Genomic DNA, 16,151 nt, shown 5'->3' on the forward strand with positions numbered 1-16,151 from the left:
TAGGGGAAAAGAGAAAATGGAGCCGAACTGAAGATGCTTTCGTATTCCTACCGGTTGAACTAAATAGATATTTGAAGAACTCTTCATAAGCACAAAATTCACACGAAATTTAAACTTTCCAAACAAAGAAAATGAGTAGCCATTCATGTCACACCCAAAGTTTGTCTTGATCACATTTCTATGTAATTTCAGATTTATTAAACCGGTCATCAACTCATACATTACATTTAAATAATTAATCCTTATTATCATTTCAAAAGTCTTCCAAAAAATTCCATAACATATAACTTGTTCCCCCATTTCCTTTATCATTCCTAATTTTTTTAAAATTCTGTGTTCTAAGGGCAGAAGACGAAAAACAAAAAAAAAAACACACAAACCAAAAGGTGTTGCGTAAAAAATTTTCGCTCGAAAATGTGCAATTCAAGGATTCCTGGTATTTTAAACTCGATTCGTATTTCCTCTCGTTTACAAAGTTGGACCACAACACCGCCATGGTACAAAAAGTCAATCATATGTCGCCGTGACAGCCTACCTATAACTGCTGTCGCTCGCATAACTCTTCAAGATGGATAGCGCATTCATTTAGAATAATTATTATAGCATTTCTCGTAGTACGAGATATAGGTAAGATAGAAAAATAATTGAGACGGCAAAAAAGTATATAAGAAAATATATTTGTAGTACAAGTAAATAATTTTTTGACAAAAAATTACATTCCAGACAAATTCTTCAAAGTTTGTATGGATTTCTCTGCACTCTCGGAAAGAACCCGTGAAGTCACTAGCCATTTGATCCAATGGTCATCACCACCATAATGGTGATGTTGGAGGTCAGGGGATCAACCCCTGCCTCTCATAATTTGGTCATAATATGTGGCTGGTCTTAGTTGACCATCTTCCTGCCCCTTCCCTTAGACTAGATTAGAGTAGGTTATACAACATCTATCGTTGCCGAAAAAAAAAAAAAAAAAAAAGGAAAGAACCGTGCGATATGGACGACTGGAGATGAGCTTAGAGTGGTTCAACTGGATCTCAACCGTTCATTTGATATTTAATAAAATTTCAAATGAATGGTTAAGATTTGGCCGGGTCACTCTAACTTGATTTTTAGTTGTTAATTCATCACACAACCCCTAATTTATGGAAGAAATGTCAAAAAAAAAAAAAAAAAGACTGTCCCATCATCCGTGGATGGATGCCCAATCAATATATGTCTACTCTCATTCAATTATAATCGTGGGCCAATTTGACGTAGAGAGGATCGGGAGTAGGGCATCTTCTCGTGCTCACTTCAAGTTTCTGACCAAACTCGCATTAAATGCAATTACGGAGAGACACCTCAGTATCCCTCCATTAGATTAGATAAAAACAGCCCACGAAAATTCAAGAAGCAGAAATCCACCTTGTCTATATAAATGAAATTTTACCTGTTGGAAAAATGAAGGTTCAAGATTCAATAATGAGAAATTATTCACAAGAGAAACTATCCCTTGAATTGATTCAAACAAGAGTATCTATTCTCATCACGCAAAGGCTACACATAGTCAACTCCAAAACGTAATGTCAGGCTTTGCTTTTATATAGTAAAGCATTAGTTCTCACCTAAATGGACAACCAATCCAAATTATGGAAATTAGACGATACACGTGAGAACTATGTGTTGACACCTCAAAGTTGATCATCTTCAACCTAACTCTTACTTTTCCATCTTCAGTCTTGAATCATGAGGCTGTAGTAATCGATCATGCAGCAAATCCAAATACGCAGATTGAAGACACTGGTTCATCTCCATTGTGTGCTTTGTCATCTTTATAGCCCACATCTGATTCTCTCTATTCGTTTCTACTCTCATTTGTAGAGCATCAAGCGTCCTCTCTCTCTGCACAGTTACGAAGGACACAAAAATCTTCATTTAGTTTTACCCTGCAAAAATTACAAATCCTTCCTCCGACTTTGGCCAAACTAAAAACTGCAAGATATCCCTTGATGTTAATAAAAAGAATCTCGACACAGATTGACGCTAGCTAGGGACAAGCTTTAGTGGGGTTGCTGCAGCTCTGTGTGTGTTTGTGTTTTTTTTTTAAAAAACTTTTTAAATTCTAAAACCAGACAACCAAATGGACTTATTACTTCTTTACCATTAATTTGAGAAACGATATAGAATTCTCTAACAAGTTTGAAGAGATGGAGAGAGACCTCTAAATCAAGTATGTGCTTCTCAAGTAAATTCGTGCTTCTGCAGCCTGACATGGCATCGGTTTCTTCTTGGGCAGTGCTTGAAGGCAGAAGCGTAACTGTTTCCTTGGCAAAGTTGGTAGGCTGAGAATTCTTGTCAAGCACACAAACGCGGAATTGAGAGGTTCTATGGTTGTTCTTAGGTATTAAAGATGACTTGCTGATTGCCACCAAATTAGATATTGGCCCTGAAAACATATTATATTCATATGTAAAACAATAATATCTGAGGAAAAAAATTTTGAGTTGTACAGAAATGAAGGATCACGAGCATCATAAAAGATACAAAAAGGGAAGGTGAATACATATTTGTTGCAATTTTCTCTAGCTAATTATTTGCAGAAACAGAACAAGTGAGTTCCAAATCTTGAAAGCTTTTAATTAAGTTCATATATTCTTTCTTTCTACTGGCTCTCTGTTTGGATCCTTAAGTTTTTCAAATACTATAAAAAATTTTTAAAAGCACTCTAAAAGATACCCTAAAAAGTAGTCTAAATTTTTTTAATGTTTAAAAAATATCCCAAAATATATTTTAAAAACTCCACTACTCTTAAATATTCCAAAATATTTTCTAAAAATATCCCAAAATATACTCTGAAAACTCTGCTACAGTAAAATTTTTCAAAAACACCTCCAAAAATATTCTATATAGCATAAAATGGGTGTTCCCTTTAAATAGTTTATATGCAACTTGAAACAAAAACAAAATTTAGATAATCACTTTGTTGAACTCAAATATTTGATAGTTTCTCTTGAAAATGTAACATATAACTTTAACTGCCTATGTTTAGACAATGAAATCTGGAATGGTGGGATATTAAATTACTTTTTATGGAGTTTCTTCCTCTTGTATTTCTCTAGCTAGCAGTATAAGAATAGAACGCAAGGAAAAAACTTGCAAAAACTAGGAACATATTTTATTGTAGTAATAGCAGCAATTTCAGTTTTCCAACTGTAGATGAAAGCAATTTGGAAATTGGTGCAATGACCTTTAAAGTGGTTGAATCTTCTAATAATGGTATAATTGACTGTGTCCCAGAGGCAAACAGTACAGTCATCAGAAGCAGAAACCAGACCCGCTTTGCAAGATGTCAATGCAGTTATTGATTTTCTGCAGATCGAAATGCAAACACTTACAAGGGATCAAAAAAAGAGTTATATAAAGGATTACAAGGGAACAACAATAATTGCATACTTACTGGTGTCCATTTAGCACAATTTGTTCACCACATGGGCTGGAAAAGGGATCATTTAGAAGTCCAGCATCAAATTTGTTCAAGAAAATTGCCCCATTGTCACTTCCACAGAACAAAATTTCTTCAAGAAGATCAAGAACAATTGCAGTTATTGGCAATGGAAAAGCTTTCGTTTTTATAAGATTCCCTGACAACATATTCCACACCTAAAATGCAACAGGAAAACTGCCCCTTAGCAGGAATTGATACTTTCTAAAATATGTACCATAGAAGATAAACTAGCTAACAATGATGGTGCTAGCTCAATTCATCTTTGTACACTCAAGAATGTAACTCATCAAATTGAAGGTGTACATAAATGCGTATAAGTAGTTTTTTTATGCTTTTTTTTTTTGGTCATATATAAAATTCATGACCATATGGTAAAGAAAATAATTGCATTCAAACACATCATAATCAAGAGTGACAATTCACTTGTGCAAAAAAAAGAAAAAAGTATAGTATAGTCACCTTGCAGGTTCCATCGAGGGAGCTGGAGATAAAATTAGAACTGGAGTTGGTGGATGCAGGCAATAGGCCAGTTATAGCTCCCGTGTGGTCTTTGGACATACTCACAATTGACGTTAAGCAATCACAATTGCCCTCAGCCAGCAAACTGCAAAAGTAGTTGGTAAATATAATCAAAAGGAGCAAATTATTTGGGTAGTTACTAAATTTTTCGAATAATTGAATTTTAATCACTCAACTATTAATAGGATATTTTTATCAAAATTATACATTTTGGACCATTCCGTCTGATTCCACCGTTAACTCTATCAGATATAACTATTAATAGTATGCCATGTAAATCATACGAACCCTTAGATCTAACAGAGTTAACAGCAAAATCAGATGGAATGACCCAAAATTTACATATTTGATAATTTAGTGGATAAAAACATATTACTAATAATTAAGTGGTCAAATCTTGATTATTCAATAAGTCCAGTGACTACCCAGATAATCTGCTCTAATCAAAAGTTATGACAGAATTTCAATTAATTCGTCTAATGACATTAACATCCTGGGGCCTAAGATAAAGATTCAAGGCCAAAACATTCTAGAATTAACTTACACTTCTATATACACTAGCAACTGTGCACAAAAGTAACAATCAAGTGAAGATAGGAGGGTTTCAGGCCTACAATAATTGAACACAAGATTTAAACTTGTGGGCACTGCATCTGGACGCTAGTCTTACTCTTTTGTACAAGTTCAACTAATGCATATAACAGATGATTTATTCCAACGACTATTTTGTTTGGATAGCCCTCATCCAGCAAACTGCAAAAGTAGTTAGTACATACAATCAAAAGTTAAGACAGAATTTCAATTAACTCGTCTAATGACACTAACATTTAAGACCTAGGATAAAGATTCGAGGCCAAATCATTGTAACGTTAAATTAAAGTTGTGGAACAGTTCCATAAACACTTGCAACTGTGTACAAAAGTAGCATCCAGTTGCACGTAGGAGGGTTTAAGGTGTACAATGTTAGAACACGAGATTCAAACTTGTGGGCTGCATCTACACACTAGCCTTTGTACAACAGTACAAGTTCAACTAATGCATATAAAAATTATTCCAGGACTATTTTGTGCAGCCCTGAAAGCCTCAAACAATATTATATGTTTTTGGGAAAACTTTAAAAACTTCTAACGAGAGGGTATACGGGCTTACCTAATCATGGACCAAACAGCAATACTTCCATCCGCTGAACCGGAGATAAGAAAGGAATCATCGCTAGAAAGAACCATACAGCATATTGAGGTGTGATGTGCTGACCAGTTCTTCAGTAGCCTCCCAGAAGTAACCTACATGATCACCATAAATTCAGGAGTACTTTAGGATCTTAGTGCTTCAACAAGATTTGAAATAAACAACATGAACAATAGTCCATGTTTCTTTAAGGGGAAAGAAGGAGAAGTAACAAATTTCTTATGTAGTTAAAATACATAAATAAATGAAATTGGGTAATATGGATCTTTGCAGAAATGTCGGTAATTTTGCTGCAGAATAATGTGATATTGTGAAAGGAAAGGGTCGGGGAAATGTGGGCACTATAGAAAAAGAGAATCTGGTCGACCTCCCAAACGTGTATGTTTCCAGAAGTAGCTCCACAAGCCAGAAATGTTCCATCCCTTGTGCAGGATAGGGGTCCGGTGGATTCCAGTAGATAGCTCCTTAAAGTGGCTTGATGCTGATTCACGAGGGACAAATGAAAAACATTCGTGTCAGTATCAACAACTGAATACCAAGAAGAAGGGAAAAAGAAATGGGCATTACACGAATTAATTAAGAATTTAAATAACTTGAATAATAAGAAAATAAATTTACGAAATGGTACCTTACTTAAGGGCCAACTGAAAATGACCCCACCACTGACCGAGCCAGTTCTTTGAACCTGAGAAGCCACAAGATATTGGTTTCTCAAAGAAATGAGGCCATGAGGAGGTGAAGAACAAGTTGGTATGTGGAGAAGACGATCACCATTTTCTAGGTCCCAAATTGTTATTCCTATGCTAATGTTCTTATCACTGCACACTGCCAATGCCTCCTTGCAATCCATGTTGTCTCTCTTTATCACTCGGCAATCACATAGACTTCTCATAGGGTTTATACAGATAAACTAGATTTTGCTTTTTGGTACACTTAGTCCTCACCTCTTATTGGTTCTTGGAACTATAGAAATCTTACTTTTCACCACTCGAGAATTTACCCATAAACCATATTACCATACTTAACTACGGAGATATATTGTTTGTCGTTTCTCAATTTGAAGTCGTGAATATCTCGTGAAGACATTAGAATGTCCAAAATTGTTAGCTCATATGATGATCTCAGTCTTAATTTTTTAGTAGTACATTTGTTTGACATGCAGGCATTCTTAAGCTGCCAGAAGAGGAACTGTATGTGCTAAAAAAGTTGTAACGGAAGCTTTTCATTTATGTGTAACTGGACGGATTCGTCCAGCTATGCGTTTGGATTATTCAATTTTTGAAAAATCAGTTTTTTATATATAATGTTACAGTAACACACAAATAAAAACAACTCTGAAACATCACATCCATACAATACATAAAAACAACTCTAAATATACTAAAAAAAAGTTACACCAACCACCAAAAACACGTCGCCCCTTCCCCCTCTCTCCTCCCCCTCCTTCCTTCTCCTCCGCCTCCTCCTCCTTCCTCATCCTCCCCTCCCCTTCCCACATCTCTTCTGTTGCCCCCCTCCCTCTCTCTGGTCACTGGCCATGGCGAACAATTTTTGGTCGCGACTCATGACCAAATTTGGTCGCAGGCGGCGACCGTTTTCTGGTTGTGACCCGCGACCAAAGAGGGAAGGGGCGAAGAGAGGGGTGGCGGGAGAGGGTGGAGAGGGGGTGGAATAGTTGTGGGTGGTTGTAAGATTTTAAAAATATCGCATTAAAATTTTAAATTTTAAAAATACTCTAAAATATATTTTCAAAAACACCCAAAAACACCATTAAAAAACATATATAACAAAAGTTTTTCACCTACATTATTATAGTAAAATATTTTAAAAACACCCTAAAAAATAGCTAATCCAAATAGACCAATGCTAGTGGCTAGAACAAGTTAACTCAATTGGTAAAAACAAGCTACCCTCCGAACGAAAAGTGATGTATTCGAATTCTGCTGTAGAGACCTGAGTTAGCAGGTAGATCCGTAAAAGTCTTATACGCGTAAGCACCTTGATTCGTGGTGATGATAAGGATCGAACCCACCCAAATCTTTTTCTTACCAACAAAAAGTGATAATGCGAGCGAGCTCGACCAATTGTTGTCATCAAATGCATTTAATTGATTAAATCCTATGAAAATGGAGATGATTTGCAAACACTTTTATTCACGCATCCCTGAATCTACCAACTTGTTATACGAGCTTTACGTACCATAATGAGTCAGAATTTTTATGTTTCTTTTTTTAATCAGGTCAATATGCATAGAGGTGAAAAAAAGAAAAAGAGGTAATGTTCCCTTTATGGAGAACCAATGAAGATGCAAGGTACCAACTTTTAATTCTTCAAAAAAGGAAAAGAATAAAATCGATAATAAGGATAATAACCTTTACGTAAGCTACGGTTGGTTCTCATCTATTCTAATAGTAGTTGGTAAAGTTTCATGTATCTAAAGGAATCTTCATTTGGAAATTTGGATACCATATGCCTAATACTTTATTAAACACGGCCCAATAGATTCTTATACACAGAATATTCTGGATGTTGGGTTGTTATTATCATAAAAATAAGGGACAAGTTCACAAACCTCCCCTGAGGTTTATAATAATTTCACTAAACTCCCGTTAAGTTTTATAAATTACACTAACCTCCCTTATCACAATAAAATAACTATAACAAATAATTCACAGTATAATGAAATGAGATTAAAAAGAAAAAGAAAAAGAAATCTAACCTCTTCGCTTATCCTATTTACAAGTTACAATTAACGACGATTCTTTCTCATTTATTGTTACTTCGTTCTCATCATCAACCCCTTCATTCTATAACTCGCTCTCAAATTATTACCAATCATTGTCTATAACTGCAACAAATCACACCACAAGTGATCCCTCAAATTCTATTATATATTCCTATTCCTCCTTTCATCTCTTTAGAATTGCCAAATCACAAGTTTAGTTGAGAAATTGAATTTGATGGTTGAAGTAAAATTCAATTTCGTGGTCAAACTAAAAGGTGATGAAGAGACGCACAATAATAATGGAACAAAAAAAAAAGGAAGAGGAATTGAAATTGATAAATTTGCTAATTTGTTTATCATCCATTCAAAAGACTTTTTAAAATGTTAATAAGTACATTTATATTTGTTTTATACTTAACAATTGTTGGTTGTGGTTTCGTTATGGAGGTGGAGTTTCTTCTCTGTATTTAAGACATTAACATATTTGGAAATTTGATGGTACGTTAGATTATTTTGTTTCGAGAAGATGTGGGCATTGGCTTTAAAGTTTGAGGCGTGATTAGTTGTAAATAAAATTTTAATTTTTTTAGCAAAATAAATTTCTTGAAGAGTCATAAGGATGCATTCCTTCTTTTAAACTTGATTAATCTCATCCATGCCTATGATTAATTTTTTTTTTTGTTGCCATAAGAGTAACAAATTTAATAAATGAACTGAGGGACTATAACCATACTAGCAGTAAGAACTTGACAAGGGTTGTTCCAAACCATGCACAACTCCTTTTGCTTTTCTAGTATTTTAAGTAAGGAGTACAGGGATGTTAAAAAAGTTATGATTTTAAAAAATTACATACAACCCTTAATGACTAATTTTTCCATTTATAAATCGTTATTCTATCTTCTTATTTCTTTATTTTAAGAATTTCTCCCCTTGATTTACAGATGCTTTTTGCTAATCTATAAAACTCAAAGAAACACAAATTAAGGATTGACAGAGTTTTAGCATGCCCATAACCTTCCAGTACATGCTACTAGAATCCTTTAAATTAAAATGGTTAAAATGGGGTTAGGGGTCTAAACTTCAAAATTTTTATTAGAAATGAGGATTGAGGACGAATAATGCTCGTACAATCACACATATTCAAGCAGTAAAACGAATCTACAAACTGAACGCCGATAGTTTCTTAAAGGCGCTGATCCGGTGGATGTCTCCTTCACTCAAATTCTTATAACCATTCACGCTTCCAGAATTTAAGGACCGGAGCCTTTCATCATAATTTAGATGAAGCAGCAGAAATTGCATGATTAACCAGTTCCCTTCTCAGGATTTTTCCTGCTGGAGATTTTGGAATCGAGCTGATAAATGCAACTCTTCGTATTTTCTTGTATGGTGCAACCTTTGATGGGAGAAAAACAAGAAAATGAAAGGCACAGAAGTTAAAGAGCTTGCATTCAGTGAAAAGTAGGATCACTATATTACCAGAAGTGACAGCCATTTTCCTCTTTGAATTAGAGCTCATATCCTCTGATCTTAGACAGTCTATTTACTAGTTAAGTGGTAATCAACCCGTTGATCTTTTAGATTCTAGAGAAGCCGAAGTACGACGAACGGAAGGAAGAACATACTCTCAGCTGAACCATAAAAATATCACAGGCCATATTTGGATGCAGAGTGAATGTCAAAAGCATATATGTTTCAGAAGGAAATTGAAAAGCTTTTGTATCTTCTATTTCTAAAAGTGAAAGTACCTGTTTTGCAACAATATCCATAATTTGAGTCTCAGTAACATGGCTTCCAGGTTTCCTAACAATGAAGGCCATAGGAATCTGACCTGCTTCTTCATCAGGATACCTGCAGTCGGATGATATTAGGTATCAGAATTACGAGTTGATATATACACCAATTGCTCAACAAAAACTCAGAGGGTTTTTTTTTTGCCATGTAATGTTATGATTGATTATGTATAATGGTGTCAGAATTAAGAACACCAGTAGCTGAATTATAACTCAAGACAAAAGATTTTGTTTAACCATCTAAATATTTGAATTAATAATGCACAAGGAGCCAATCCTGCGTATGCACTATAATTGTCTTTCGCTATTAAACCATGTCATAGATGAAACAATCGATTCAAAGGTTTCAATCAGAAGGCCAGAAGCCAAGATTCTTCATGCTTGAAGATTGTTTTTTGCAGACCGAAGAAAATAACCTGAAGAAACCGGATAGAGCCTCACCTCTAGATAATCTACTATTTCATATCAACGGAAGTAGGAAATTTAAATTCAGTTCTGTTTGAATAGATGGAGAGTAGAAGTAATTCCCCATTTTCTTGGTGACAAACTGTACTTTTACGTTATTATAAGTTCGGCATTTGATTTCAATTCATGCAACTGCAAGCTAATGCTAATAAATCTGTCAGTTCTTAATTTGTATAAAGTAGATTAACTGTTCAACTAACATCTGAACTACAGCACGAGCTAGAAATTAAGCTATGAGATACATACGGGATCACTGCTGCATCAGCTACTTCAGGAATTGATTGAAGCAAATGTTCCAATTCAGCTGGTGGGACCTGCAATTTTTCAAATCCTCATCAGCTAGTGAAATTTGAAAGCTGTGTATGGCACCTGCACCTAAAATCTTTCACAAAAGAATAAAGTGAGGGTTGAGCTATGCACCTGATATGCTTTATACTTGATGAGTTCCTTTAGCCTGTCAACAATGTAGAGGAAACCATCAGAGTCAAAATAACAGAGATCACCAGTCTTCAGCCAGCCCTCTGAGTCCAAGGTTTCAGCTGTCGCTTGACTATCTCCGACATAACCTGCAAATAACCCCACATTCTCCATCTCAAAATCAGTGTCACAAAAGAATGGCAAAGTTATATGATCAACTTCTCAAGGAAATGCATGCACATGATACATAAAACTCAGGAGCCTTTGGTTTCTGCCATTGAGGCCATCTTTTTTCTGCTGTATAACTGATTGAAAAGATAAGAAAATAATTTCACCACAAACAACGTGGATCCTGTGTAGCAGCATACTCACGGCAAACACAAATACAACCACCAAACAAAAGTAGGCAACAATTAATACCATAAAATAAGTTAGAATGCACCATTAGCTCCTAAGAATTTGAAGTTAGGCACAAGCACTTGTTACTAAAGAATTATACATGCAACACACATATATGTATGATCCAGAGTCAAACATTTCCAACTCCTTTGTTGACTTCAAATTCAAAATATGGACAGAACTACATGAAGTTACAGGTTCACATAGACAAAATGAGGTTTTAAAAGATGAAACTATTAGTACATGTAGCTTAGGCATATGAACCAGCTATGCTTGAGAAAATGCATTTGGAGACCAGGAGACTTAAAGGAGAGTGTAATGTCATCTGTAGATTTACCATCAATCAAGGAATCACAAATTAGAACAATCTTGAATTATCACATATATAAGTCCCCTTCTATATCACCGCATCAGTATCTTCCCAAAAACAGTACCAGCAAATCAGCTACAGGGCAAACAAAATTGTGGGCAAGATCTTTCTTAAGACAAAGTCAAAAAAAGTTCTTTCTTAAGACATAAGATATTGTGGTATACATTAAAAGCATCATTTTTTTATAAATAAACTGCATCCACATTTTGCAGCAAAGACTAGGAATGCAGCCTTTAATTGCTCAAAGGATGTCATCTGGAAGTAAATATGTTGATATGTATCCCAGCACAAACGTAAGTGGCAAAATTGAGTCCATGCATGTTCACCTTTCATGATAATAGGCCCTCGTAGCCATAGTTCACCTCGCTGACCAGGAGGTAAAGCCTCTTTAGTATCAGGATCCACTATCTTGGCTTCTGTGTGCTCAGAAAGGCGACCAGTGGATCCATGTTTCTTTATCTCCTCAGTTCCTATCATCCGTGTAGCCGCTCCCCCAGTCTCAGTCATACCATACCCCTATAAACAACATCAACCAAACAAGATATTATTCAGAAATTTGCTTCATGATAAAATATACTGCTATTTTGGAACAAAAAGACATATGGAGACACACACACACACACACACACACACACACAGACTAAATAAACCCCTGAAGTTTTTCTTGTTGGCTGAAGATCAGCTAATATGGTCCAAATTCAATGAACTGCAGACAAAGTGGTCCCAAGGATATGGTCTTGATAGAAAAAAATTCGATCAATGTAATAAAGGAGATTTTAAAAGGCACTCCATCCATTTTAGTCATGCTGTGCAGAAACAAATTTTAGAAGCAAAAACAACTAAGGAATCAAGTGTACATGATGGGATGCAAATAAAATGCTTAGACAGGATTCTAAATTCTGTATATGGATGTAAAATCAGCAAGGCATAGAAATTTTTTATCTGACATTTTTCAAATCAATTCTCAAGATTCAACAAATCAAGTCAATTGACAATATAAGGGATAAAGTGTTCTGCTCCTCAGAATAGATTATGAAGCCAATCAACCAACCATTCATACTAGTCCTTATTCACAAAGTATAAGTTAAAAATTCTCAGAAGTTTGTCCTGCTCCATGTTTATGTTTGTATTAGAAGATGAACAAATAGTTCCCAGTAAATATTTGGACCAAGTAGAAGTGGCAGTAAAAGGATATAGATTTAAGAAAAAGAATCTAAATAATAGCATGGTACAAAACGTTCTACAGGAAACTGCATGGTTGATTTGATAATCTATTGGCAAAACCACAACTTATGAGACGAATGATGAGATTCAATACTCCATAAACCCCCTTATATCCCATTTGTTAAATCTAGTGTTTGAAGTTCTAAGTAAAATTTTTTTTTTTGTGGGGGAGGGGGGGGGGGGGGGTGGGGGGTTGTAGTTGCACGACAAATTTTATGAAACAGTCCATACAGTTCACTTTGATACATTGAGGTTCTCATTTTCTTGTCTTGTCAAAATTCCTATACTAACTATGGCAAATTTGTTTTTTAAGTGTCAAAAATGGTATATTTCCACACTCCTGAATAGTATCAAAAGCCAATGGATATCCAAAAAGGCAGGAGTTGTCTTCTCCTAGGGCAAGATCGGCACATCCTAAAGGTGAGTGTTTATGAATGGTGATTGATTTTCTGGATTCGGCATAAAAATGGGACTCACTAACTATAATATCTTTCTTGAAAATGGTAACCGTGACTACAATAAACAAAATTATTATTTTTTAATTAATTTTGAAGGCAAAAATTACTTGTGCATGGGTGCCAACTCAATGATTATACACGAAGATGTCTAATTAATTAGCTTAAACTTTTCTTAACCTTCATTAATTTTTGACTATGTTTAAATGCAGATTTTACTTTTAGTTGGTAAATTTGAGCACGTTGTTGAGAAAAGGACTAGGTACTACCCACTAGGCATATAGTACAGGTTTCGCATTGGTCATTAGCTAACACAAGTTGGACAGTTGACTCAATTAATAAGTTTAGATCACTTTTTTAATAAAAGGGTTGTGGGTTTGAATCACATTATTGTGTGAGCAGCTCATTTGTATAAGATCTGTAATGATCTTTTCAAACAATTTATGGTCTCGAAAGTATGGCCTGACTCCTGATGGCGAACGGAGTCGAACTCACCTCACCTAGAGTTTAATTTACTAAAACAACGGGGTGTTGAGTCGAATTATCCAAACTTCAATTTAGAAAGAAAAAGTAGTACCATCATTTGGAATCCAGCCATATTAATCAACCAAACAGTCCACGACAAATCACCTTTATTTAGCATTTACTTAGCAGCACTGCTTTGACGACAACGTAATCAGTCACCGGTCGGCGTCAAGGTCCACCAAGACCCGGCGGCCCGGCAACTCGTGCTTGCTTAATTCAGCCAAAAGCTTGCGGGGTCAGATTGAAATTTTTACATCTTCTGATGTTTTTAATGTTTATTTAAGAGCGTACTTAATGCTAATCCAAATACTGACAAATTGCTAGTTTTGAACTCGAACTTGAACTCGTGTTCGACGGCACATGCAAGCCGAGTTAGAACTCATTGGTCAGTTGGTCGGATCGGGCCAAACTGGCCGGTGCAATCATATTCTAGAAAGAAATTCAACTCAAAGAAAAGAATAAATAAAATAATAAACAAACGTGCCTGGGAAATCTCCACGATGGGGAACCGGGCTGTGAAGCTCTCAGAGACCTCCTTTCCCAGTGGCGCACCACCGCATGCAAGTAGGCGTAGGGAGCTAAGATCGTACTTATTCACTAAATCCGACTTAGCAAACGCCACCACCAGCGGCGGCGCCACCGGCATGTAAGTCACCTTATACTTTTCGATGGCTTCCAGCATATTCTCGAAATCAAACTTCCCCAGCAGCACCAGAGTCTCCCCCAAGGCCGCAGCCCTTATCAGCATAAAGAACCCGAAAACATGGAACAGCGGCAAACTGAACAGCGACACCGGAAAAAGCGGATTTTCATCTTCACCGTCAGCTTTGTGCTTATTGTGATACAAACCTGCTATCACGGCTATTAAGGTGCGGTGGGACAATTCCACACCTTTAACTCGTCCGGTTGTTCCGGACGAGTAAAGTATAGCGGCCGAGTCATTTTGGTGGATGACTCGGCCGCTATACTTACCCACCGCTTCGATCTTCTCGGTGGAGGTGTGGTTCGACAGCACGGATTGGAACTGCGGCTTGTCTACGAAGATCATACTGGACTTCAAGGCTTTCGGGAACTTCTGGTAAAGCGATGAAATGGTGAAAACGACAGCTGGTTTACTGAGTTGGAGCAAGTGACTCAACTCGGAGGGCGAGGAGAGAGGGTTGGCGGGGGAGACGGTGAGGCCAAGGGAGAGGAGGGAGAAGTAGAGTACTGGGACGTGGAGGGAGGGAGGGCAGAGGATGAAGGCGACGTCGTTTTGGGAGAGGGAAGGGTATTGGGTTAGGAGGAAAGTAGAGAGAGAGTGCACTTGGCTGAAAAATTGGGAGTAGGACAGTTGGCAGCCCGTGGAGGAGTCGATGAGGAATGGGGTGGAAGGAGTGGTGGTGGAGGTGGGGGAGGAAGTGGTGGCACGGAGGAGGGAGATGGCGTATTCAGTGATGGAAATTGGCTGAGAAAGTGGTGGTAATGGAACTGGTGGTCGAAGGTTGTGGTAAATTCTTGTTACTGAGCAGAACCCACTTTTGGGGTCTATCTTTCGTGCATCCGCCATTAGTGTGTGTGTTTAGTGCGTGTTCTTGGTGAGGAGGAAGAGCTGAGATGTGTTCTGAGTTCTCAGTTCTCAGATACGGTAGTGTGTGTGTGCGTGTGTGTGTATATATATATATATATATATATATTTCTCTCGTGAAGTGGGAAATGTGGGTGTTTATGGTAGAGATGTAGACGTGGGATGAAGTTGACTTGCACTAGCGCTACTAAATTCATCAATAGCAGGAGGATATACAAATACAAGCCCTCCGTCCAGTGATATAAATATTAATTACCATTAAGAAAAGCCTCTTTTTTCTTCTGCCGGATATCATATATTTAGACTTTAGACTAATCAGCTCGGGAAGGAGGATTAGCAATTAAGATCAGTGAATCTTGCATGGATGGTGTTTTGGTGGTTTCTTTTTTTTTTTTTATTTATTCCGGGGTATTTATAAATTAGAGGTCAAATGTTAATTTTTAAGAAAATTGTTGGTTAATTGGAAAAGCAACTAAAAGCATAAAATATTAACAAATGTAACTGCATGCGGTCAATAATTGTAATCCCAATTTGTAAAGCTTGCCTGTATTATTTGAGTTTTCTAGAGATACTCGGCGTGCGGACGAGCCAAGCTGCTTGCGAGCTCGAATATCAATAGAAACTATTCAAGTACTCAACGAGTTCAATCAAATATTTATATTATTTATATATTATTTTTTAATTATAAAATGACTATTATAGGTTTATATTTTAATGAATTTACATGAAATAAAATTTAGTAAAAAAAAGTGAAGGATGGCAAAATGATAATCTGAAAAATCTAAAATGTAAAAAATTAAAATTAAAAACAATAAAATCAAAACCTGAGCTTAGTCTCAAGTAGCTCGAATTTAATAAAACTTGCAATTTACTAAAGATCAAACAAGTCGAGTTCAAACTTATTTCCGTTATGTCGAGTCGAATTCGAACTCAAATTTATATACCCCTTCGAACTTGAGCTCGAACTCGAGTAGTACTGATAATAATTGAGTTCGAAATCAAGGAGGGTGCTGTTCAAGT

At 36.3% G+C, this 16,151-nt stretch overlaps 2 protein-coding genes across 2 annotated transcripts; both read right to left on the minus strand.

The window, feature by feature from the left end:
* Positions 1-1,469: 1,469 nt before the first annotated feature.
* On the minus strand, positions 1,470-6,116 carry LOC113739456 (protein ROOT INITIATION DEFECTIVE 3-like). The gene is made up of 8 exons (XM_027266674.2): positions 5,820-6,116; positions 5,559-5,672; positions 5,153-5,286; positions 3,944-4,088; positions 3,437-3,639; positions 3,227-3,348; positions 2,199-2,425; positions 1,470-1,881 (listed from the first exon to the last, which is right to left on the minus strand). The coding sequence occupies exons 1-8, from the start codon at positions 6,081-6,083 to the stop codon at positions 1,699-1,701; spliced, it is 1,392 nt and encodes a 463-aa protein (XP_027122475.2). The 5' UTR covers positions 6,084-6,116; the 3' UTR covers positions 1,470-1,698.
* A 2,865-nt stretch (positions 6,117-8,981) lies between these two features.
* Positions 8,982-15,260, minus strand: LOC113739808 (4-coumarate--CoA ligase-like 9). The gene is made up of 6 exons (XM_027267148.2): positions 14,049-15,260; positions 11,687-11,876; positions 10,595-10,740; positions 10,421-10,488; positions 9,665-9,767; positions 8,982-9,312 (listed from the first exon to the last, which is right to left on the minus strand). The coding sequence occupies exons 1-6, from the start codon at positions 15,111-15,113 to the stop codon at positions 9,187-9,189; spliced, it is 1,698 nt and encodes a 565-aa protein (XP_027122949.1). The 5' UTR covers positions 15,114-15,260; the 3' UTR covers positions 8,982-9,186.
* Positions 15,261-16,151: the final 891 nt, after the last annotated feature.

This window comes from Coffea arabica, chromosome 4c, assembly GCF_036785885.1.
Source record: "Coffea arabica cultivar ET-39 chromosome 4c, Coffea Arabica ET-39 HiFi, whole genome shotgun sequence".
NCBI classification, from domain to species: domain Eukaryota; kingdom Viridiplantae; phylum Streptophyta; class Magnoliopsida; order Gentianales; family Rubiaceae; genus Coffea; species Coffea arabica.

Excerpts from the sequence above, each read along its gene's own strand:
- LOC113739808 (XM_027267148.2), bottom strand. The coding sequence starts at position 15,113 with ATGGCGGATGCACGAAAGATAGACCCCAAAAGTGGGTTCTGCTCAGTA. Across the intron at positions 11,877-14,048 it reads CCATCGTGGAGATTTCCCAG|GGGTATGGTATGACTGAGAC; the intron begins GCACGTTTGTTT and ends TGTTGTTTATAG. Across the intron at positions 9,313-9,664 it reads TGGATATTGTTGCAAAACAG|GTTGCACCATACAAGAAAAT; the intron begins GTACTTTCACTT and ends CTCCCATCAAAG.
- LOC113739456 (XM_027266674.2), bottom strand. The coding sequence starts at position 6,083 with ATGAGAAGTCTATGTGATTGCCGAGTGATAAAGAGAGACAACATGGAT. Across the intron at positions 5,673-5,819 it reads TCAGTTGGCCCTTAAGTAAG|CATCAAGCCACTTTAAGGAG; the intron begins GTACCATTTCGT and ends CTCGTGAATCAG. Across the intron at positions 3,349-3,436 it reads ATTGTGCTAAATGGACACCA|AAAATCAATAACTGCATTGA; the intron begins GTAAGTATGCAA and ends TTCGATCTGCAG.